Source organism: Melospiza georgiana, chromosome 1 (genome assembly GCF_028018845.1).
Source record: "Melospiza georgiana isolate bMelGeo1 chromosome 1, bMelGeo1.pri, whole genome shotgun sequence".
NCBI lineage: Eukaryota > Metazoa > Chordata > Aves > Passeriformes > Passerellidae > Melospiza > Melospiza georgiana.
The window spans coordinates 54,424,375-54,449,889 of record NC_080430.1 but is presented as its reverse complement, the minus strand read 5'-3'; the positions used below and the strand labels follow the sequence as shown (position 1 = coordinate 54,449,889).

Genomic DNA, 25,515 nt, shown 5'->3' with positions numbered 1-25,515 from the left:
CAGAAAACACATCAAATGGGATTACCAAAGAAGTACTTACAAAAATGTCCCTCACTTAAATATTCCGCTTAACATTCCTACTGCTGGTTGTGCTTGTTTGCCATTCCTGCTGACACCTCCAGGCACAGGGAGCAGCTTCTTGTGAACTGCTGAGTATCCCAGGCCACCTGAATTCCAAACTAATGATTTATTATTTTCTTTTTTTTTTTTTTTCAAATTTAGAAGTAGAGAATTTATGGATCTCTAACATCACTTTTTTGTTTGTTCTGAAAACATTTCACATCCCATTGGTTACCTGCTTTTTCCCCATCCTATCCTCTGTAGTATGTAGCATGGGCATTTTTCAAAGCACTTATCATTTATCTAACTCTATTTTCTTTAAGGGGAGTGTACTTGCACTACTGGCAAATGCTTTTGCAATGGTTGCATATACATGGTTTCAAACAAAGCTGAATGGATCTGAGGGCAGGCTCCATGTTCTCCACCACAGGAAAGCCTGACAATGAAATATGAAACTCAGCAGTTCACATTTGGTTTCCTGGGGATGTGTGGGATGGGTTTTTTTGAGCCAGTCCCCTGAAGGGATTAGATCTTTTCCTCTGTTATGGGGGAAGCACTCAAAAATCATAGCAATCCTGAGATCCCATTTGAAACTCATGAAATGTAGGTGTAAATAGGAGGATAAAGGACGTGCATGATTGCCTGAGACATTCTCACACGCAGGGCAACTCACCCTCTGAGTCCTGCAGCAAAGCAACTTCCTCCAGGCAATGTCTGCCAGTAGTGCCAGTGGGCAGAGAGGATACAGAGGTGTAACATTTTCTGCACAGCTCATGGCACTGGGCTCACATAAAGGGATGAACTGGGAAAGCTGAAGCTTCCTGAATGAGCAGGGGTGCAAAGCAGAGAGCACTGTTTAGCCACATCATGCTGCACTGTACTTATTTGCCCAACCTGCGTGCTCATGTGCAGGGATCAGCTGGCAAAAATATCAGTCAGCAGAGAACAGATTATGTCCCAGAGCCAAAGATGATCCCCATTAAGCTGATCTGCCCAGCAGTGCTATGGAGGTAGAAAACATTATTTTGCCAATACTATTTTCACAGGGTTCAGCCCCTGCCTCTTTCTCACAAGGAGTCCTGAGGTGCCAGGGGTTGCAGAAGGGCCACCAAACAACACATTCTCCTAACCTTGAATCAGCTTTTCTTGAAGTCTAATCAAGACAGTATTTTGATCAGGGAGGGGAAAAAAATTTAGTGCAAATACTATATGAAAAAATATATTGGTTTAGGTTATTGTTTTTATAGGAACTGCAGAAAATTATTTCAATGTATTTGTGCTCCCTCTACTGGCTCTTCTGGTTTTACTGAAAGAAGTCAGAGAAAATTTTGTCATGAATTTCACTGGGAGCACAAAAGATGCATGAGAGCTAGATTCCTCATAGAAGTAATGCTGATGGACAGTGAAAAACAATTGAGCTGGTACTATACAAACTGTTGTATCATTTGGAAAGTGAATAGATTTGCTTGAAGTTTAAGGAGATCCTGGGTTTATCTTTTTGCCTGTGTAGAGTTTTAGACTAACTGTAGTGTTTGGCCAATGATAGCATATTAAGTCATAAGGTTTAAAATATCATTTTCAAAAGAACTGAGTGAGTGCTTCAAATCAGAGCGCTCAGCAGGAATTCAAAATATTTTTTTAAATGGTGTCACACAGTATTTGGTGTCTTCTAACTTGATGAAGGAAGCTTCAGCAGGGGGAAAGATTACAACACAAGTTTGGGGAAAGTTTTGAGCATGTCTTGAAGAAATAAATGCAGGAAATAAATAATGTAGTAAAAATGTTCCAGTTACAGATAGTCCTAGTTTAGCTTTCCACTTGTCACTTCCTTGGAATCTCAAGTACTGAAGGAGAAAAAGAGCAATGATACTGAGCTGCAGCTTGTTAGCTGAGTCACAATAATTGAACCTTTGTAAACTGTTCCAGTTGCTAAGTAATGCATGCTAGTACTTACTTTTTCCCTGATGACTGAAGACTTAAATGCCTGAGATATTGTTAGTCAGCTTTACTTAGGTAGACTATATGTGTTGTTTATTCATACAACTTTTTCAGACTTGACAGACTAAAACCAGAATGTCTCCTAATGGAAATTAGTCCATAGAATACTTACATGCAGTGTAAAGCAGAGCTTCTTTTTCGGCCCTGTAAATAGGTTGCTTTTCAATGTACACAAGCAAGTCTGATGTAGGCCTGTTCTTCCTGTATTTAAGTATAAATAGATGAGTTTGATTTATGTTCTTTAAACTACCCACAGTAGGTATTGCTTCTCTTCAAATTACACCAAGTAGGTAAAACTTCAGATATTTTACTATTTTCCCACATTTTGCTAATCTAAGGAGCACCAAGAATTCTCCTAGAAATTGCAAAGGCTTTCTAAAGCAGGCAGTTGTTTGCACTCCTGTTTTGTTCAGTACCCTTTTTAGCTCTGTTCATAAACAAGGGCTTTTTTGCCTTTAATAATTTTTGCTTAGCTATTTCCACACTCTTCAAGATTTTTTTATCAGAACTGAATGCCATGGTCACAGGGAGGATGCTTCCCCGTTTTACATAACATGATGTTGTTTTCAGCATTATTTTCTTTTGTTATCTCAATACAGCCTAACATCCTGCTTTTTTCTATCTCTGTTCATGGAAAAGTTTTACTTAATAAGCAGATGTATCCATCATTATATATCTTTTCTTCCCTGATTATTTTCATGTGTATCACTAAAATGGTTCCTTTTGATGAGAATCACTTTGCACTGATCCACTACCTGTCAATATGCTCCTCTGGCATGGTCCAAACAGGATTTGTAAGTTTTTCATGGTATTCTGTACTAACTGAAGAAATTCATGTGTTCTTCCTGCAGATGCTACTTTACCATTATTCACCATATCTCCTTGCTGGATGCTAAAATATTTCAAAAATTTGGTGTAAATCCATTGTTTCCTACTTGTAGTCTTCTTTCTTGAAAAAGAAATAATAAAATTCTCTAATTTTATGTTTCTTGCTTTATAAGCTCTTTGTGTCCCATAATAGAAGACTATCTTGTAAGTTTAATTTCTCCACTTCCTCCATGCTTCTCAAGAGGAATTTTGTCAAAATATAGGTTGCATGGCCAAGGATGCATTGTTTATGAGAAAAGATGAATTTGTTCTAAAAATTTGTTTGCATTGTCCTTCGTTATCAGATTTTAGAAATTTGTTTCAAGGTGTTCTTTTATCTCGTTAACAACAAAACCTTAGCACCAGCACAGCTGAACTTGAACCATGAACTGCCGTCTTATAAAATTTAGGAAAGTGTGCACCTTGCTTAACTTAGTCATAAGGAGTTAGGTATCTGGTGTAAGCTAGTTAACTGGATTTCCTGCATAGACATAGACAAGGAGACATATGCATGTCCAGTGGAAAACTCAAGATACCAAAATAAAAATAGAAACATTTTTGGATAGGTTGGATCTCTAATAGGTATCTTAACGTATCCATTGTTACCATTGTCATGAGAGAGGGCTAGGGTAGCTATTTGAGGATTTTCAAATAATTCTACGGTGAGCAAAACTGACTGAGAAAAATCCAGCTCAAATACATTCCAGGTTCAAATACATTCTTGTTTATGAATTTCCTAAACAGCTTTCCTAATAATTGGTGTTTTCATAACTATTTTCTTTCCCATACAGAAGAAACTTCTGGACATTCTGTTGTTCTCTGGTGTACCACATAAAGTGGTTTCTCATCTCACTTTTGCCTGGATCTTTCTTTCTACATACTAGATTCATTAAATCAGGACTGTAGTCCCAATTGTCCTCAGTCTTGTATCTACAATGCCTGACAGAATTTTTTGTGCTTCTTCGTGTCTTACAGCACGAGCAGCTTTGGGCTTCTGCCAATTCTAACACAGTAAAATGAGCTAGTAGGTAGTATTTTCCTACATTTTCAGTTCCCCATCTTTGTTGTCATTGGCCATCATGCTCCAGATTAACTGTTGAAAAGACATAGATGCCTCTCAGATTGGTCTGTGGTGATTCTTGTACATCTGCTTGCCAAATTTCACGTTAGATGTTCCCTTTCTGCCATCTCAACCTGCCACAAACTCCCTACCACCCTGTTATCACAACCCCATACAATCCCTTGTTATTCTCTCCCGTTTAAATCTAACCAGCTCTCAATCATTTCCTCTCTGCAATGCTCCTATAGCTTTGATGCTGTCTTGTTTTATGAGAAATGCACTCTTTTCTCTCTGTTTCAATATAGTCACTAAACTGTGTTGTCTCAATTCAACTTTGTTTTTCTTTTGCTTCTTATATGACTTTCAGTGATGAGGGTGACAATTTTTCTCTCTTCTTTCTCTTTTCCTTTACCATCATCATTGCATAATTCTATTTCATCTATGGATAAATTGCTAGAATTTTGAAAGTGAAGATTACTAGACTACTTACTACTACAAGGGACTACATCAGACTTTCCATGCCATGGCATGACATTGACTTGTAGCTTCCATCTTTTCCTGACCAGTTTTCTTTGTGGCATCAGCACCTGTAGGAGAAGGATATCTCAAAAACAGTTCATATAACTGCACCAAACCATTGGGAATAATGACTACATTAGCTGTCATTCTAAGCAACTGAGGCACAGAAAGCATGCAGTGCTGTTCACTGTAGGAAAAGGAAGGTTACCTTCTAATTATGCACTTGCACATTTGAAACAGTTATTATAATACTATTGTAATATTTACATTATTAATTAACATTATTAAGTGATAAGTAATTTATAATTATTGATTAATGTATTGTCAATAATATTGTTGTTATATTGACATTATGTCCTTCCTGATAGGGGTAAAAAAATTATTAATGCACCTCATTTACATATAAAATTAAATCCTCTACACAAGTCCAGCTATATTCCCAAACTCATTTTACAGTTTGAAAGACTTTCAGTTACAGTGTGCTTTGAAAGTAGTTGTGATTCAATAGAAAGGCTTTGAAAGAACTTCAGCAGATAGTGTCAAAGTCCTGCCCCCAGTCATGTCCACAGGAGTCTTCATTTTGGGCAGAGTATGTACACAGCCAGTGTGAACTTAAGAATGTTTTGTTTATTAGTTTCCAAATGTAGCTATTCTCTCAGTCTAAGCAGTGTGTAAAAACACCTTTTATACTATATGTATTATACTATATTCTACTATACTGGGACAAAGGATGTTTTTTCGGTATCAAGTATCTTTCATATTCAGTTTCATATATACAGTTACTTGAATTTATTTGAGTAACCTAAATTAGGGTCAGGGGGTACAGTATTTGTAACATACTCTGGCACAGTTGACTGTGAAAGGGATTTGGCATGAAAGATGGGGATATGTGTATTAACTTGTTCTTTCCAATTGCTAGAAGATTTAAGGAAACACCTTTGAAGTCCATGCCTGCTCATGCAGTCTGTTTAAAAACAGACTTCATCTGCCATTGAGCTCTTGAACCATGCAGTGTCCTCAGCATACCATTACTCTTTCTCAAAATCAAATGTATTTTAGGAAATGTGTACAGAGCAGAGGACTCCATTTGCAAGAAAAGAGAAGCATGAAACACTTAAACTACTACTACTATAAGGCATTATCATTCACACACATCAATTTTGAAGTGTTTTGGGATGTCTTTTTTATATCAAGATACTTATTTTTCAAACCTTCCATGGACTTTAGTCTTTACAAGAGTTAATGTCCATATTTCCCATCAGAAAAAATTGAAAATCTTTAGCATAAAGGGGATTACTTAAGATGTATTTCTTGCTCTTTGTACCATTCCTTTTAGTTTCATCTCTTCTGCCCTTCTCCTAATACTTGTCTATTTCACCTATGTCTTCTCTAATTTGTTGTGTTTCCTTATTTCTTGGATTTCCTTTTCGTGAATCATAGAAAAATAGCACTGGAAAGGACCTGAAGAGGCCATGTATTTTGTCTCCTCCCACTAGGCAGGATCAGTTGTCCCTATATCATTCTTGACAGATGTTTGTCTAGCTTGTTCTTTAAAATCTTCAGTGATGGAGGCTCCCTAGGCAGTCTAGGCACCTCTACTTAGTCAACCATCCCAAGCATAGGGATGCCCTACATAATTTAAGAACAAAATTCAGTCTTACAGACCTAACTAATTCTTTACCTCTTTACCTCTGCATGTATCAGTCAATACTAACTTCACTGTTGAAAGCAATATGTAAAGCTTGTATAAAAGAAATACAAATAAGGCCCTTCGCAATTTTCAGTTTATTCATATAAAGTATTATGATGCACTTTTCCCTTCTCATATTCACTTCATCCCACTAGCTGTAGTGTGCATACACATATTCCTGCCAGATACAGATCACAGTTCCATACAGTCATCACTCTGGCATATCTCCTATATCCACTTACCAAGAAAGGCACTTACAGCAACTGTTTCTGTAATTTCTGTGCCTCCTTCTGTCTTTGGATGGAAAACGCACAACAGTCATAAATATAATTCATATCATACATACGTGTCCAAAATTGAGAAAAGTCAGCTATTGCAAGTACAAATTGATTCTGTCATCTAGAATCTAATTCATAATCTAATTGTTGTCTCTCCTTAAGGCTATTTCTGGAGTGGAAATTATACTGGATGAAAATAGAGAGTATTTTAATGCAATTTCATGCCATAGATAACAATCATTGTTTTTTAAGCAGAACATTTACAGCTTAACATCATCTGCTGTAAAGCAGAGGCTATGCTGGAAATAATGTAGGGAGTTAAAAATGGAATCCTCCCTCAGTCTTTGGTCAGGTCTTATGGTGATTCTTCAGCCTCTTCAACCCCATTGCTCACTTCTCCCTCACAAGCAGTGTGTTAGAATCCAACCTCCAAATATCCCTTATATATTGCTGTTACCTTACTTAAGGTTACTGTGAATCCAAACTTCACTAGCCATGTTCCTTTATGCCCAGCCTAATTATGTGAATTTCTTATATTTGTTTAAATATTTCTGGACCTCCAACAAGAAAGTTGCCAAGCTTATGGGTATTCCAGATACTTTAAAAATATATGCATAGTACAAAACATGTGCAGAGACTCAAACACTTTCTAGACTCAACCATCATATTATGCACATGCTACATAGTGACTCTGACTTTGTGCATGCCTTTCATGCAGAGCTGAAAAATGCAGAGTGCCCTCTCATTCTAGATCTTCCTGGAGGCTTCAGTTTCACCGTGGAAGTGCTCAGTAGTTGAGCTGTTCAGTAACTGTTGTAACATAGCTGGAAAATGTTGGATTTGCTTTCTCCCTGAGAAACACCGATGGGAAATGGTGTAGAATAAAAAAAAATATGGGTGGAAGATCAAGGTTCAAGAGATTATCCAGTCCAACCTGGAGTAACTATTCCAGTTTTTAGTTAATTTGGTCCTAACTACTGTCATAAAAACTCACAGATTCCACCAGTAATCTATGCCAGTGTTTCACTGCCACGTTAGATAGCTTTTCCCAACATCTAATTGGAACCTCCCAGATAACTAGGCCCCTTTATAAAGTGAATAAAGAATAATTATGTCCTCTTTTCATTAGCTATGCCTATATTCAAAGCAGGCATCATATCCCACTTGGTCTTCCCTCCTTTAGATTAAACATGACCAGTTCATTACAGGTGCCTTCATAAGCCTTCATAAGTTAACTCCCAGGCCTTTAGCCATTCTAATTATTGAACTCTAGTTGGTCTAGATTGTAATGCAGTCTAGCACCTAGCTGTGGACATGGCATCCTCCTCTGCAGAGGTCTTTCCAGGGCTCAGTAGAAAAGATGCATTTCACATGCACTGCAGACATCACTCCCCCTAACATGTCTTGGTATGGGAACTGCCTTTCCTTCACTTTTGCAACACCACAGGTTTGCAGCCAGTATGTTCAAAGCACAGAAATATTTTGATTCCTAATCTTTTAATCCAGCCTGTCAAAATTTCCTCCCAGCATGTCATCAGCATGTAAATTTAGTAAAGGTGTTCTCTGCTCCATCATCCAGGTCATTAAGAAAATATTGAGTAGTGTTGAATGAGGACAGACTTCTGTGAAGCACCATGCATGCCTATTTTTTTCCACAGATACTTCATCCTCAGTTTTGCTTTCCAAATATTTTGGCATTCATTCTGCAGCAATTTCACCTAAACTATGCTTCATTCCTTAAATTATAAAGAATGTCACATGAGGGAGTATCAAGACACTTGTAAAGTCAAACCACCTACTGCTTTTTCCTGGTCCACAAGGCCAATTACCCTGTCTTAGAGGGAGATCAGATCGGTTTGACACAGTTTGTTTCTGCAATCCAAGTTGTCTGTCGCTACCTTGTTTTCTTGCAAGTGCTTACAAATTGTTTGATTATTTTCTTCAGTACTTTACTGTGGTTGAAATTTAGTTGACTGGCCTATAATTTTGCAGATCTTTCTCTTTAAAGATAGCTGCTGCATTTGTTCTTGCATCCTCACAGATAAGCTAACATCTCTTAGACTGTTCCACATAGTGTAAAAGCATCTAACTCATCTAAATACAGTACTTATCTTCGCTTGCCTGCTCTGAAATCTTTAGTTTTGCCAGAGATTCCCTCAGACAACAGACCCAGACACCAAACACCTGCCTGTTTCTGAAAGCTGCAGTCTGGATTTGATGTGGATATAATGCATGGGCAGGCAGTCCACTGCTTCAGTGTTCAAAAGAGGCCAGCCCTTAGAGTGGTATGTTTCCCTAAGAGAAGATATTACAAAAGAGCTATCTAAGTGGGGCATTCTCTGTAGATAAAATCCAGCTGTTAGAGAATGTTTTTAAGATGCTCACTCCTTGCATGAGTCTGAAAACTGGAAGCCTTTTAATCAACTTCTCAACTGTTATCCCCTTGATAAAGTTCCAGTTATATTTTGTTAATGTACTTGAGAAAAAAAAATCCTACATATAACAAAATGCCTTTTTTATTAATCCACAAGGAAGTCAGAATATACTAAAACTGGCCAGATAAATAATTAGACTTAATTATATAAATTACAAATATAAAATAATTATACTTAATTATATTACTTTAATATTTATTAAAGATTAAATCAAAGTTTCTTCCTTCATTTTCCGTTATATTATTCCATGTGGAAGGTAGAAAAAGAAATTGAAGTTTTTCCATTCTTTACAGACCCTAACAGGAATATTGTCATTAAAATAGTTCATATATATTCCACAGAAAATGTCATCTTGAATGTGAACAGATACCTTTATCTACAGTTTTATACAATTTGTTGTCTACTTAGCATCAGACAGATTTCTATGTGTGATGGGAGGATAATACATATAATTTGAGTGTCACTAATGAATGTAGCTCCTTTTCTAAAGTCATTTTTCAGTTAGATATCAAAAAAGAAAACCTCATACTCCTTAGCATTCAAGAAATAGATTTTAATTACTGACTTCAAGCAAGGCAGCATAGGCCTTTATCTTTTCCCTTGTAGAAAATGCAGATAACAGCTGCAGTGAAGTGAAGCCTTTTTAGAATATTTTTATGATCTTTTTTGATCAATATCAAGAATAACATAAAATAAAGGTATAATAAGCAGCAGTCACTAGAGTGTATCAGACCTGTATTATGGTATTCTTATGCTCTGAAAAGATTGTACTGGACTACTAGAATTCAATTCAAAACTGTAAAGTCCATTGTGTGCCTTTATTTTGTAGAGAGACTGCCCTTCAAATTTTCTGAGAGTTTTATGTTAAAATCAGTACCAGAGAATGTTCCTGGATTTCAATGCTACATGAAAGCATATTATAGGCAGAATGGATTGATGGTTCTTTCCATTACCATAGTAAACAAACAAAGACTACACTCCTGTAATATTTGTTTAAAAATTTAGAAAGTCAATTCATGTATCATTTGCATCTACCATACTTACTAGACTTTTCACATGTGTCATACTGGATACAGTCTTGATGTGGATAGAGCTCATAAATTTTTGTGTGTGTTTTAGTCAAAGACAATTTATCTGTTCCCATGATTTTTGTTTGTTTGCCAGCTATGATGTCATAAAACAAATCACTGATTCCTGTAGGAAAGGGATTTTTGCTCAGTTTATATCCTCTTCCCCATTCCCATTCTTCTTGGCCGTGGTCCTGCAATATGAAAGGAGCTCTGTGAAACAATCCTGATTTCTATGAGAATCCATGTAGGGAATAAAAGTTTGGTTTCATGAGTCAGAAAACAGGTAAGGATATGTATTTATTAAATCAGAATCCTTCTGTAATGTCATGGGTCTCTTATCACCCATTACAAAAAAAGCATTTACCTTCCAATTGGACAATATTCTAAGCAGCTCAGATTTCTCCTGCAACATTGTCACTTGAATAAAGCCCATGGTGTTTAATGCTCCTATGTGATTTGTTCCCCAGAAGTAGATGGGTGAGATGGTGCATTGCAAGTTTCCTATTATTGCTTCACTTTCTAAATACCTATTTTTACATTTTAATCTGTAGCTCCATCAGCCTTCCCAGACGCAAGTGGGACAAGCAGCTTCACAATCCAATCTCCTGCATTTGGCTCACAGTCAAGCATCTATGTCTCAAAGCCCAGTGCGTCAGGCTTCCTCTTCTTCCTCCTCATCTTCCTCCTCTTCAGCTTTGAGTGTTGGCCAGTTAGTCAGCAGTAAGTATTGCTCCCTGGCTCTCCTGAATTCTCCCTTCTGTTTGTTCTCCTTGCTCCTGAGTTTTCCAATCTGCTTTCCTTCCTTTTGTTTTGTTTTGGTGTTTTTTTTGTTTTTTTTTTTTTTGAATATAGTAGATTGTATATTGCAAAATAGCTGACTCTCACCAGTGAGAGTCACTAAGTGTTATCATGGATGGGGCTTAAGGTAAACATGCCTTGAGAAATTTAATCAGTGTTGAAAATGGTCATAAAAATGGTAGTAGCCATTAATTGACTCACGAGGACAATTGTTATAACTGAAATGTAGTTTATGTTTTTTTGAAATTAGAAGTTTTTGAATCAGTCAATATAATGAAATACATTTCTCAGAATTTGGTTGGCACACAGGTACTCCTACTTTTGGTTAAGCTGCTTGTTTCTTTGCTTGGGTGATATAGCAAACCATTTTACAAACCCTAATACTGCACAAATCCAGAGTGAGAGATTTTCTTGCCAGAAAAAGCTCTCAACACTTAAACAAGAATGAACTGGAACACACTGGGGAGAAGGGAGAAGCACACTGCAGTGAAATAACTTAGTTCCAGTGTTAGAATTAGAACAGCTGACCTGAACAGCACTTTCTTCCAGATTGTACAGTTGAGAGTCTTTGCTATTACCTTATCAGCATTAATTTGGTCTTTACATAGCAAAAACCACAGGTTGACAGTACACATAAGAAGCACTAACAGTTTTTGCACATCTGCAAAAATCCAATTGATTTGTATGACCTTGTTTTATGATACTCCATGTAGATATTCTAAGTAATCAAACACTGTAGCTTATGCCATATTGGTAGTGAAAAATATGTGACTGATACAAGCTTATGAAGGGCTTGGAGAAACTGTTATGCAAGGGAAGATGTGAAAAAATCTTGGTTGGATTATTTCAGAGGTAATTTGCATGGAGAAATTACTAGTAGAGCTATAGTGGTAAAATTATGCTGATGTAACTCCCAGTGGGAATACTTTTGTTCTGGAATGAAAATATCTGCATATAGATACAGATATAATTATAATGCTATGGGTGCATTGTCACCAGTAAATTTTCTCACATAGACATGCTTGTAGAAGGAAGACAAAGAGGTTTTACATTACAAATACAATAAATTTACCTCTAGTCCATGTGGGCAAATTGAGTAAAATAGCTGGTGCAGAGTTATTTTTCAATAACTAGTCTAGAATAGCTCCTCTTTTGGACATTCTTATTTAAAATAAATGCAACATGGAAGAAGCCCTCTTAAGATTACAGGATAAATCCATCCAAAGTTAGAAAATACTTGAAACATAGCTGCTTGTTCAACTGTATGCAATTCCTCTTAGAACGTGTATTTAATTATAACAACATATTGTTGTGATTAAAATCATGCAATCATCTTTTTTTTTCCTCATCCATCTTTCAGTGCATTCCCAGTGGAATTGTCCTAGGGATGTATCAGAATTACTAACACAACAGGTGGGCTGTTGTCCCAGGGTTTACCGGATTCACTAATCTGTTCCTCATTTTGCATAACATTTGAGGTAGGAAGCTATAGAGGAGTGAAGGATGGTCTTGCCTGAGGCAATAGAGGACTGAGGAGCTGAAGCCTTCTGTCTGCTGTGCAATTCCAGTGCAAGGCAGGCAAATCACTTAAAAGAGATTTTTCACAAGTGCTCCCTCAATATTCAGCTTGAGACTCTGGACTTTAATTTACAGAAGAACCCGGTATTCATAGTTGCAATTTTAAGTGCACTCTCATAGTGGAACTGTATCAAGAACCATTTACAGACAGTCTAAAAAATCATTTCCTACTTGACCTAGACTGGGTACCCAAAACTGCTTCTTCTCTCAATATCTGTCCACTTCTCTGTGAATGAGAAGGGGAAGACCCTCACCTTGTAGAAACACAAGAAAATAAATTAAGATTTTAAAGAAACCAGAAGAGCTCAAGAGGAGATGTCTTTAGTGAAGAGCTTTAATAGAGGTCTGGGGCCACACACTGAACAAGTAAAAAGGCAATACATCAATCAGTTCATCTGTAATGAAAGACAGTTCATCCTGTGCACTGAACGAGGCACATGAAAAAGAACTGATAATCCGGGGCTCAAAGACTACGGTACATTGTGTTGTGGGCTGCTGTAACTCCAGCACTTTGTAACTTCTGAGTGTTAATTTGTGCAGCTCTAAGGATATTCTTTTTGCTTCATTTTTTTTGCATGGATAAATTTCAAGGTTGTTTCAAAAGCAGAATAGTAACATAAATCAGTCATATGGTGACATAATCTTTATGTTCATAGTTGGAAATAGGAGATGTGTTGAATGGATGGAAAAGCTGATTGTTCTGTTATCATCTTGTTGGTTCAGCTCTGAAATAAGCATGTTGTGCTTATGGATTTGGCTGAGAGTAGAGTACGAGGCACGGGAATATCAATTTGGGCACAACTGGGAGATACATTAATGAACATAGAATTTTACTTGATCTTCTCAGGCTTGACTCCATCCACTACTTGTCTTGTTCTGTCCCATTAATTCTTTACACTGTTCTCCACACAACCTACTCTCCCTTTGCCTCCATGCTATTGTTCTTCTAGTTTTCTCCCTGCAGTCCTTTCCTCACAGTCCATCATTACCCAACTTCTCTTCCCTTTCATTTCCCACTCAGTCACTGTCTCCAGACTGTATCTGCACCCTTTTACCAACCTTTTTATTAGGTAGTTTCTGTCCTCCTTTATATTGTTTTATCACTAGTGCCACCTCTTTTTCATTTTTTCTTTTCCTCTATCACAGTGAGTGGTACTCAGCACAGTCAGGCCCTTCCTCCCTGCAGTCCAAATTCTAATCCCTGCTCTTCAATAATCTTCAAGTCAATTTTTTTTTTCTTCTATCTTAATTTTTTCTTTAGACTAAAGGTTAATTTTTGCCCCCTGTGCGTCCAAATCCTGCTGATGCCGCTCCCACCCTCCCTAGCAGCCATCAGAAGACAGTGAAAAGTGATCACAAAGAAGACCATCAAGTCAGTCTCCATGTCTTTACTGTGGTCTATCAAAAAGAGCTACAGGCAGGGAAACTTTTCATACAATCTGACTGATTGTTGAAGGAGTTGCACTTGGAAGTTAACTCAAATTTTCCAAAAGAAAATGTTATTGATAGGGATCTTCTGAACAAAATTCCACATTAACATAAATAAAAAACTTGCAGAGTTGTTTTGAGTTTATGCTTCCAGCTTCATTCAGTCTCTGCTGTTCAAGACTAACAGAATGAATAGCATAAAGGGCAGATCAACTCACTTCTGCCATTTACAAAGTAACCTTACACAGACAGAAGCAAACCAGTCATCTCAATTATCCCTAAAGGCTGTCCAGCATACTCCTGAGAGCATGTAACCACCACAAACTGGAGCTAGCACTGCATGCCTAAGCCTGCTTGAGCCACCACATCAGGGATGGTGTTACAAGGCACAAGAGAGCTACCTACTCTCTTCTAGTCTAATGTGGAAAGAGCCTACAAGAAAGTGGAAAATATGGTCAGTTCAGTAAGGAAAGATCAAACCATCTGTGTAATGAAACATGAAAAATCAGATGGGATCCTTTATAGCTTTTCTTTCACAGTGATAAACCAGTGATAGATACTGTTTGGACAAATAGTATTAAATGACCTTCATGAGTTTGAAAATTGTTTCATGTGACTGAAAAGCCATTTACACAAAACCATGGCTGTACATGAGAATGTAGATAGAAAGTCATCCTTGTTTCGCTTCTTTACAGAATCTGTCCACTTTCCAGATGCAGATCACTGAAGGGCAGGAGCACCTCTCTGTCATGCCTGTGGCCTTCTTAAACTCCCAGCTCCCACACTGGCTGCAAAGCTTTGTATGAAGGGCCTACAATTGAAATGCAGTGTCTGAAAGTCTATTTAAAGTCTTTTAGTGGGATGAGACAGGCAATGGGTTGCTGTTTCTGAGAGAAGTCATGAGGGCAGCAAGAAAAAACTTGTGGCCACCTGAATCTAACTTTGATTTCTTTATTCCTCCTGAGGTAGGAATATTGCTCTCTTTTCCTAATTCCTTATGAAACTGTAGTCCAGACCTCTGGCAGAGGTCCTGGAGCTGAGTACCTTGGCAGAGATTTGCTGTATTCCAGAAATAATTGCTAAATATAGCAAAGTTCATGTAAAACTAGTCACATTTAGCCACTTGTTCAGTTAATCAAATTGCATACAGCGTCCAAACTTCAGCAAATAATTATTTGGAGCAAGCTTCTGCACACTGACTGCAAAGAGAGTAACTCTTTCACAAGACGTTGCTTCACATAAGAGAAATTATTAAAGTACAAGGAGAAATTCATAAGAACTCTATTAACTGTAGTGTTCCATGTTCCTTGGGTTTATTACTTTTACTTTACTTTTACTTTTCATTCTAGTAATATTTTCTGTATGATTTTGCTTTTTTTTTTCTTTAACGTTCCTTAATTTCAAAGAAGTTTCCTTACTTTTTGTTTTTAATTTCTCTTTCTTTTTTTATTTCTTGTCCCTTTTTTTCCCTTTATGTTGTTGTCTTCTTTATAGCTTTTCCATTTTCTCTCATCATCACCCCTTCATCCCTCACCGGCAACAAGTGATAATTATTTTGGAGACAAAGCATAACAGTTATTTCCAAATAAAAAATATTTTAAAATAAGATCTGTCTAAGCAAGGATTGCAAGATTTATCTCTACTCTTCCTGTCCCTTCTGTATGATTTCTTTGTGTTGTCTAATCCTATTTGTATTCTCTTTTGTCTTCTTTATTTTCTCTTCATTCAATTCTACATCTTTATTCCTCCCTTTTTCCATTTCATTTTCCTCTTCTGAAATGCATCCCTCTGCTCATTTCTTTAACTTTTCCACCATATGTTCTCTTTGTGGAAATCACTGGTTTCCCCTTGTGCTCTGAGACTTGTGTTTCCATGAAGTTCCTTTCTTCCTCCCAAATTCATTTTACTGTCATCTGTTACTGTGAAATTAAAATGCCTCCCATAAACAAATTATTGTTCTTTTTTTTTCCCCTGAGCTCCACTCTATTTTCCATTACCAATGCTTTGTCCTGCCTTTCTTATCCAATTTACTTTCCATTGGACCTCCTCAGCAACCTATTTCTCCTCCTCTCTGACTGGGGAAATCATCCCCCCGTAATCCCTCCCATGGCAGAACTCTGTGCAACAGAAATTTGGTTTCTCCTTAAGGGTGCACTGATTTCTCTGTAGCAGCTCTTTCCCCAAACTATTAAAATCACAGCATATTTTCCCTCAACAACGAACTCATGCAGGATTTTCAGAAGAAGTCAAAGGTGGGAGAAGTATTCCCTTCAGCAGGAAAAAACAGATTTCTATGCAGGAGAGCCTGTGAATTTAATTTCTTCCATACTGCTCATCTGTCTTCCCCGTCCACCAGGATGGCTGCTGGAATTTTAGCTGTCTTCCTTTTTGTTATATGCACCCATATCCTCTGAAATGGTCCAAGACAACCCTGTGACCTTTCTCCAGCACCCAGTAGTTTCATAGGCAGCCACTGTTTTCTCAGGCAATAGTGTAAACATGGGAGTCTTGAAATCCATTACCGTAGATCCCAAACACTCAATGGGTTTGGCATTCTCTATTTACCTGTTGTCACTGGGCAGCCTTCCCTGGGATATCCACATAATTGGAAAAGAGCCAGTTTATTTACTCTCTTCAATAAGCTACTCTTCCTAAAATGTGAAGGGTGCTATATGTTCAACTGTTTTGAAAGCTCAGAACATGTTAAAACAAAGTCCATAATCTCCTTGAATATGTTTATGAACATGCATATTTAGACCACACAGTCTGAGACTGTGTTGATGACAGTTAAATGCAACAGTGTAAAACAGAAAAATGGTGGTGCCAATGGAATGGTCTCCCTAGCACTATTTGTGTTTTAGAGAGGTGACAGATGACAAGATTCATGGATTTCAAAGGGCTTTGAATCATGCCCAAAGTAGAAGTGGTTCCAATTTCACACAAATGCTATTTTCCCTAGAGTTCAAGATAAAACATTTCAGTGTTTCAGTCCATCTGTTAGTACTTTCCTGTTGCCAAAGATGCAATGAAAGAATGAAGCCTTTTTTCTCTACAGATATTCCACTGTATACTATATTCTACTCCCATATTACTGAAGGGCATCACAGATTTTTTCTCATCTCAAGGAGAGCTCAGCCTAATATTACCCTCATCCAAGTGCCGCAGGCAGGAACAGTCTTTCCATGATGCTCACTGTTGCAACAATGCCAGATCATTCTAGATCCAGCAGAACTTGGCAGAATTTCTCTATAATTTCTCTACAATTCGTTTTCTCACTTCCCTTTTTATTCCTAACAGGAGTTGGGGAGGATTACAGGTGCCATAGTTTGCTACTTTGGAAGTTCTCTGGCAACACCTGAATTGTCCTTTGTTACATTCCTAACAGCCTTAGTCAGAGGCCTTAAATTAACAGAAGGAAAGAGGTGAGGAAAGTCACTATTTTAGTGTACTTTGCTCAGGGGAGTTTTTGAGGCCAGTATCATTTATGATATTTAGTACAGAGGCATAAAGTCATATAAGTCTGCAGCTCCATTCTGTGTCTCTGAAATTCAGAACTGATATGCTAGATAGACAATATGGTGTAAGCAGGAAAATTCCATGCTTCTGCAGGCAATTACTTTATAAAAACTTCAGTGGCCACTGTCACAGCATTTACTCCTAAATCAAACAATATGCACCCTAGCTTTGTACTGACTGAGTGCATGGGTGTGCAGGTGACCACCAGTACAGCAGTGAGAACAGCAGAGATGATTCTGAGTGTGGAGTATCATTGAAACAAGGCTCCGCCTATGTGCATGTTTATCTGTATGCATAGTTCATGTGGTCCCTGGTTGCATAGAATTTAAAAAATATTTTTGCCATTTGTGCTTCTTACACTCAAGCAACAGAGTAAATTTATATGCCAGAAAACCCTTTTCCCTCTGTCTATTACTGGACAAAATGATTTTTTCATAGGATTTTTCCATCACTAGGAAATTTTACACCAGGTTTATAAACCCCTGAAAATAAAAGCTTTGCTACTGCAATGCTGATAAGCCCTCAATAGAGCCATACTAGCAGGAGCCATTCTCATAAAAGGTTCAGAATGGTAATGTAGTCCAGCACTGTCCTTGGACAACTGCTTGCATTTACAGAAATTGAGGGGTTATTGTACTGCAAACTTTTCACCTCAGAGTCTGAGGAATGAGGTGAAGAACAATAGAGATGTCTCACTGGGAGAATGGCTTCACTACATGCAGGATTGCACAACACTTTGAAATCTTCTACCATCCCAGTCCCATGCTGTCTCTGACTTGGCAAACACTTTCATTTAGTTAGGGATCAGTAGCTTGGGAGGGGGTGGGGGGTGGAAGTTCCATTCTCCAGCTGTTGTGTCATTTCCCTTGATAAGTCCTAAATTGACCGAGTTATCCAGCTCCAAAGGAGCTTTTCTGTGGTAGACATGCTTTATTATGTGCCCTTTCAGGGACAAAGGCTTCTGTGTCAGTAAACTGCTATAGAAAGGAAGGACATATTTATTCTCACAGCATCATAAGCATTATCTTCTGAGGGGCTAATGTAAAAGTGAAAAAACTGTGCAGCATTACCATCCAAAACCAGTGTTACTGCTCCTTGATTATCGACCTGATGGGAGACAGAAAAAAAAGCTTGAAAGGCTGCTTCTCAGAAGGGCATATTTTAAAAGACAATTAATAAATTAGGGAGGTTTTCAAGGCAGAATTATTTTAGGCTTGTTCACTTGCTGGGTTATTTTGGACATTCATGCGGCAGTTTAGGTTGGGTATTGTGTAAAAGGGAAGAAATAGTTGTGAATCTTCTTATTTGGCATTCACTTTAGATAAAGTACAAAGACTTGATTTCAAGTTAAAAATCCAAGCAGCTCATAGTATATATAGCCCTCCCCACAGACTGGAACTATATTTATTAACACCAGCCATCGCACTATGTGATGAAAAGGGAAAACAGGGAAGGTGACTCCTCTGTCCAGAGAAGACTTTGCAAGGCATAAACGGTAGCAAGGAATCCATGCATACTCTCCCTCAAAGGTGATCTGGGCCTTTTCAGGAGTTCAGCAAAGACATATCTTTGGAAGTCTTCCACCTGCAGACAACTGCAGCCCAGTCAGCATCTTAGCAGTCTGAACACACCTGACAAGGCAAGTCTGTTTCTCTTTGGGAAAGGAGAAAAATGTGTCAGTATTTAAAAAATTGAACTTGAAAGTTTTGGCAATGAAAATGGCTGTAAGCCTGTCCCACTGATATGTGATGCAAAGAACTGACATGATTAAAAAATATCTCAACAGATCCTCAGACAGCCACTGGAGAAGTGGATGGGGTAAATCTGGAAGAAATAAGAGAATTTGCCAAAGCTTTTAAAATCCGGCGCCTTTCCCTTGGCCTGACACAGACTCAAGTTGGCCAAGCCCTGAGCGCCACCGAAGGCCCAGCCTATAGCCAGTCTGCCATCTGCAGGTAACAAGTTACATCATAGCTCCTCTTCTTTCTTTGTCCTTAATAATGATCCAGCTTATTGTGAGGAGCATGCTTGTGTTTGAGTCTCATAACGTTAGAGTGTATTATTTAACCTGATATTTAAATGTTGTTATCTGACATATAAATTGTTCTTACTGTGTATATTTAGAGTGATTTTTGGTCTCTTTTTTTCCCTCATTTTCCAAACAAGTGAGAAACAACGTTCCTGGCATAGAGACTTAATTCCATAGATGAGCTGGAGATCCTGCTGATGCTCGATAAGCACCAGCTGACCCTCTTCATACTGTGCCATTTTCTACAGATAGGGTTACTGAACAAATATTTCATGGCTGCATCCCTGCTAAGTTAAACCTGTATTACTGTGGTTAGCACTTCACATAGAGGATGTTAATGATGATTTACCTAGGCAACACAGAAGGGGAAAAAATAGCTTTCCTGCTATCTTGCAAACCAGCAGCTATTCATCTTTTACCACCTAAATATTTACTGAAAAAAAACTAAGACAAACCCATGTATGCAAAGCAGAAATTTGTCCTAATCATAAGAAATAATAATACAGGCTTGACAGAGTTAGAGTAGAAGCAAACACCTTATATGCATGTATGTCTATTGCAGTAATCCTATGTTTATGCATGAGGTAACAAACACACTTAGGTAACATCTTTTTCCTCTTGGGCAATGCCTTATAGTCCTCCATCAGTGAAAGCCAAGAAACCAACTCTAAGCTCCTTTAAGTGGATTTTGTTCTTGGTGATCCATGAAATGCTCTGTCTTTTTATCTGCTCTTTATACTTTTAATGTATTCCCCATAGAATGGAAGTGTACTTTTCCTGCAGTTAAAGACTAAGGTTATAAATAACATCAGTATGGGGTAGTGTGCTTGCAGCTCACATTTTGCTCAATGATTTTCCATAAAACCCATTGATTGTTGTTAAATACAAAAAGCTCCATAGGATCCTCTCACTTCTATGGTCTCCCCTACTGTTTTTTCTTATAAGATACCTCCCTGTTGAAAATAACCTTTATTCAGTCCATACAAGGATACTACTGCTGGGAAATTTGTTTCAAGACTTGTATGTCGTTATACCAAACATGTCCTGCAGTAACAGCACTAACAAACAATGCCAATGATATGAATGCTATTGCTCCCTATTGCTAAGGATTAATTTTGGTTTTATTTTGTTGTTTTCTTTTTTTTTTTTTTTTCTTTGTGGTCAGTTGGTAAAGAATGCCTAAAATTGGTGGAGTTTTAGCAACTGGAAATTTTTTGTAGTTTTAAGTTGCTGTTTATCATGGTATACTTTGAAGGAACACATTGCTGTTTCCTTTACTTTTGCCTAGTTTACTGTCTTCTCATTTTCTCCATCTACCTGACACTTTGAGAAAGCACTAGGGATGGTGAGACCTTTTACAGAGGGCTCCTTGGAGGAGCAAGTTGCTCAGAACTTGAGATTGGGTGCAAGAGCTTGTCCCAAATACTTGCAAGGTTACAGACATTTTTTAATTTCTTTTGCCCACCTCAGATGGACACCATTTTGGGGTGTAATTATACGCTATGACTGTGCATTTTTCGTTAAGCTGCTTCAGTAGCACCATGTGTTCCTCAGAAATAGTAGATTTCAATTTTTTTTCAGTTGTAACAAAGGACTTTCAGTATGAACTCCAGGTCAGTGGAAGGGGCAATAAGGCAACAAGTTTGAACAACCAACTCGAAGACAAAAGTAGAATCTTCTGGTGGCCTATGCAGGTCATAAGAGCAATATGCCACCTTGATATGTCCTGCTTGCAAATAGCACTATTTCCTTTAATTTAAGACAATACATTCTAAAATATAGTCTTCAGCTTGAAATATCACCAGACACCAAGGAATGACACCTTGCAGTCAATACCACATTAAGATGTCAGGCACCAGTTACAAAGTCTTTGGACTACCATTATCTGAAATTATTCTTTGTCTTATTATTTGTTTGTGAGAAGTGCTTTGTTTCATGCTGGAATGTTTTTTTGCTGCCTCCATGTGCTGAATGGAGACATTAAAAATGTCCAGCTCCAGCCATCAAGTTTCTTGGCATAAAGGGATTGATTCAGTTGCTCTAATGTCCAGAGCACTCTGTGGTGAGTGGTGGTGGTGGTGCTTCAGCACCACCTGGGCTGGAGAGCACAGCAGCGACATCCAGTAATTGTTGCCTTTCTGCAGCATTAAATACCTCAACGTGCAGAGCGGACAGAGCAAAGTGGGAAAATACAAATGGATGGCACCAAAGAAATTGGGTTAAGACTTTTTTAATAGCAAAAGAGGATAAATTCAGTAAATGAAAGAAACAAATAGTTACAGGACTTGAAACATGAACTCTGCTCTTCTGCATGTTTTTGAAAGGATTAAAGCTTTGTGTGGCTGCTTTTCCAGATGTTTTATAATACTTGTAAAATCTGGTTTGGCAAAAGACTTTTGATGGCAAAATGATATATAGAAGACCTCATTTACAGGAAATGATATCATTCTGGTACAGTTTGCAGAAATCCCACAATAAACTCAGCTTGGTGCCACAGCATATTAGTGGACTGCTATGCTGGGTTTCATCTGGAAAACATGAGTCTGTCTTTGCACATTGTGGGGACAGCAAGATAATTGCAAAGTGTCCAGCTGTTTCAGCTGAACACCACCGTGGCTACGGGAATTTTTTTCCAACCCAGAAAAGGGATATAGCATTAACTTACAAACAGTGAAAATTGCTGAAAAATGGAAAGGAAACCTGATATTCAGAGATGAGTATTTGCCATTGGTTTTATTATTAAAGCTGTGGTGTTTGGACAACATGGGATGGGAGAGATGACAAAAGGATTAAGCACAAAGACAAGGCGATAAAAGCAATGCCTTTGATATCATTTCCTGTAATTAGACTTAGTCTCAAGGGTTTTGAAGATTAACAGAAATATAAAAATGTGATTCTTAACCTGTATTATTTAGTGTACTTAGAATTTTGTTGTAGTGCTCATTTTGTGTTAGCTTAAATCTCTAGCTATATATATATATATCTATATCTATGTATAGATATACCTGACAGTTTTCATAATCTACTGTAAATTACCTCTGCCAGTCAATTAGTCAGGCAGGCAGGAAGTCCCACCCTGGCAGAGCATCAGTGTAAGACTCTTCTTTCTCAATTTTCCCTCAGACACACCATCCTGAGAAGCCACTTTTTCCTACCACAGGAAGCCCAAGAGAACACTATAGCTAGCAGTCTGACAGCCAAACTGAACCCTGGCCTTTTGTATCCTGCCAGGTTTGAAAAGCTGGACATCACCCCTAAAAGTGCCCAGAAGATAAAGCCGGTGCTTGAGCGGTGGATGGCTGAGGCTGAGGCCCGCCATCGAGCAGGGATGCAGAACCTTACCGAGTTTATTGGGAGCGAACCATCCAAAAAGCGCAAGCGGCGTACCTCATTCACGCCACAAGCCCTTGAAATCTTGAATGCCCACTTTGAGAAGAACACGCATCCCTCTGGGCAGGAAATGACAGAGATTGCAGAGAAACTGAACTATGACCGGGAAGTAGTTAGAGTTTGGTTCTGCAATAAGAGGCAAGCACTGAAGAACACAATTAAACGTTTGAAACAACACGAGCCTGCAACAGCAGTTCCTATGGAGCCTTTAACAGACTCTCTGGAAGAAAACTCCTAAGAGCAAAACAAAAAAAGCCAAATCACACAGAAAAAAAAACCCCACCCCAACTGAAACGTGTCCATTTGAACTTTGTGAAAATACCTATTCATCACCCTTGTAAGTAAAAGACTGAGAAAACTACAAGAAGGACAGAACAGTTTATAAATGTCCGTGGGTTTTCCTATTAAAAAAAAAAAAAAACTTGAAACAAAAAAAAATACACAACACTTAGAGTGTATGTGGTAGAATTAGTTCCCCAAAAAACTGAAAAAGCCAGTTTTTTTAAATGGACTTAAAGTAAACCAAATAACTGCTTAATTTTTTCTGTATATTATGAAAATATTAACACATTTTAAGGAAAAACAAAACAAACAGCAACAAAAAAAAAAAAAAAAAAAAAAAAAAAAAAAACAACAAAGAAAGAAAAAAAGAAAAAAAGAAAAAACTATTATCTGTTTAAAAGAGAATACAAGCCTGCCACCTGGAGGAGTGATTGTAGCCTTTCAGGTATCAAGTGCTAATTCACTATGAAATCTATTAACCAAAGTCAGAAACATGGCATTGCAAACTAGATTGTTAGTCTACACTTTTATGAGTGTAAAATTGTGTTACAAATTTTTACATTTGTATTTTGCAAAGAGGAATACAGGATTAATTTCTCTCATCCTTGTTTGTACCCCCTGCAGGTGTGTACAAAGCCATTCCGTAGTAGTCACCTCACTTTCTTTTCTTTTAGTCAACAGTTTTGCAATCTCCTAATGTTTGGGTGCCAAAAATTTTTGGGGTTTGGTATTTCTCTTCTAAGGGTGTATGTCTTTGTTTGCATTTATTTTTCGGGTTTTTTTCCTGATTCTATTTGCTGCCTCCTCCCTTCCAGCTCGTTCCCCAACCCTTCCCCAAGCCCCCCAAAGCCAGTACTGTTTGAAGAATTTTAAAAAGAAAAGTGAAATCTGAACACTTTTATATGCTGGAATGCAATGAGGACAAAGAAGGATTAGGATTATATCTGACAGACTTTCAAGCCCACACTGAACATTGTGCTTTTTGTTGAATGTGTAGCTTGAGATTTCTCTGTCCTTTGGCCGTGAACCTGAAGAGGTTACCAAAACTCATTTTGTAGTATAAATATAAACTGCACACTTGGTACAGTACTGCATCTATATTATGGTTCCATTTGAAGCAATTTCTCTCCAAAGCCTGCTAGCCAAAGAAATTTCTTGAGGTTCTGATGAAAACAAATGGACAGCCTGAGAAGTGATGAGGATGTTTTGATCATTACATCATTATGGACAATTTTGATGGTAGTGTTCTGTTCCTTCTAGCTTTTTTTAGTGCCATATTGATGCTTGACCTGTTGACTTCTTTAGTAGGAGGATGTGTTTCTGCAGGTGCTTGCTGTGGCCAGTGGCTAGACTAAGCAATTGGGACATCGAGAAAAACACTGAATGTCTTTTGATAATATAAGGTAGATCACCTGCAGTATGATTCAGGTGAACTGATTTTCCTTTAAAGACAGTTTATCTCTGTGGCTTCCTTTCTGATTAGACAAGCATCTACTAAAATACTGTGGTCATTGGACCTACAAGCATACCAAGGCTCAGAGGCAGAGAAAGGGGTTGCAGGTTCTTGATGAGGTGTGGTCTGTCCTGTGAAGGTCATCTGCAATCTTCATCTTCTGCTCAGTTATGCTCAAGCCTTTGGGATTCAGTCTACCATTAGGGTAGAAGCTGCATCTTGATCAGGTCTTCCCAAAAGATAACATCAGATAATTGGTTCATCTCACTGCGGAGAGGGTAAAATTCTGCTGGTATAACTCCTGATTGCATTCCTTGACCTCAGAATGGTTGTGCTGGATTTTTGGTGGTCTGCCTAGGATGTGGAAAGAAGTTTCTGAAGTGCTGGAGTCTTCAAATAACACCTCTCTTACTAAAGAGTTTTCAAAAACTCCAGGCTATATCCAAAATCTAGTGAAAGAAATAGACTTTCATTGATTTCACTATGCTTTGAATCTGGCCCTCAGTATTTTAATAATGGAATTTGCCTTGTAAAGTGGAGTATTTATTGCATGGATGGTGGAGCTTTAGGATTTCAGAGACCATCATCTGGGCCAGAAGCTGCTTCTAAATGTGAGCACTCTCAGAGGTCAGTGTTGGAGCACACTGAAGATCCAGTACTCCAGGATGAACTCATGTCCAGCAAATGTATTTTAGACTTCATGCTCCAGCAGGGTATGTTTAGGATATTTTCAGTCTTGCTTTTATGAGGAGGAGAGTGACAATTTTTATGGACTCTTTTTCAACTGTTGATATAAATGCTGGGGGAAAAACACCTCAGTAACCACTGGCAAATTGAGAGGGACAAAATAGATGCTTTGTCCAAGCTCAGCATGTAAATTAGAGAGTCTCACAGCAACATCTGCCCCTCTAGGTTTTCTTTATACCCTCTCTCTCCATAGATACCTATATTCTCAGAAATATCTATGTAGTCTATACCAAACAGCTCTGAAATTGCCACCACAATTCAATCTACATAATGATCAGAGCACCATCCAGAAGCCAACAGGAGAGCAAGGATGAATA

General features: G+C 38.0%; 1 protein-coding gene across 2 annotated transcripts in view; it reads left to right on the top strand.

Moving 5' to 3' along the window:
• Window positions 1–23,159, top strand: part of POU6F2 (POU class 6 homeobox 2) — a 307,632-nt gene extending 284,473 nt beyond the window's left edge. For both annotated transcript variants that reach the window (XM_058034322.1, XM_058034331.1), the window contains exons 8-10: window positions 10,529–10,697; window positions 19,084–19,252; window positions 22,450–23,159. In XM_058034322.1, the coding sequence (XP_057890305.1) occupies window positions 10,529–10,697; window positions 19,084–19,252; window positions 22,450–22,954 (843 nt within the window). In that variant the 3' untranslated portion in view covers window positions 22,955–23,159. The remainder of the gene's footprint in view (window positions 1–10,528; window positions 10,698–19,083; window positions 19,253–22,449) is intronic.
• Window positions 23,160–25,515: the final 2,356 nt, after the last annotated feature.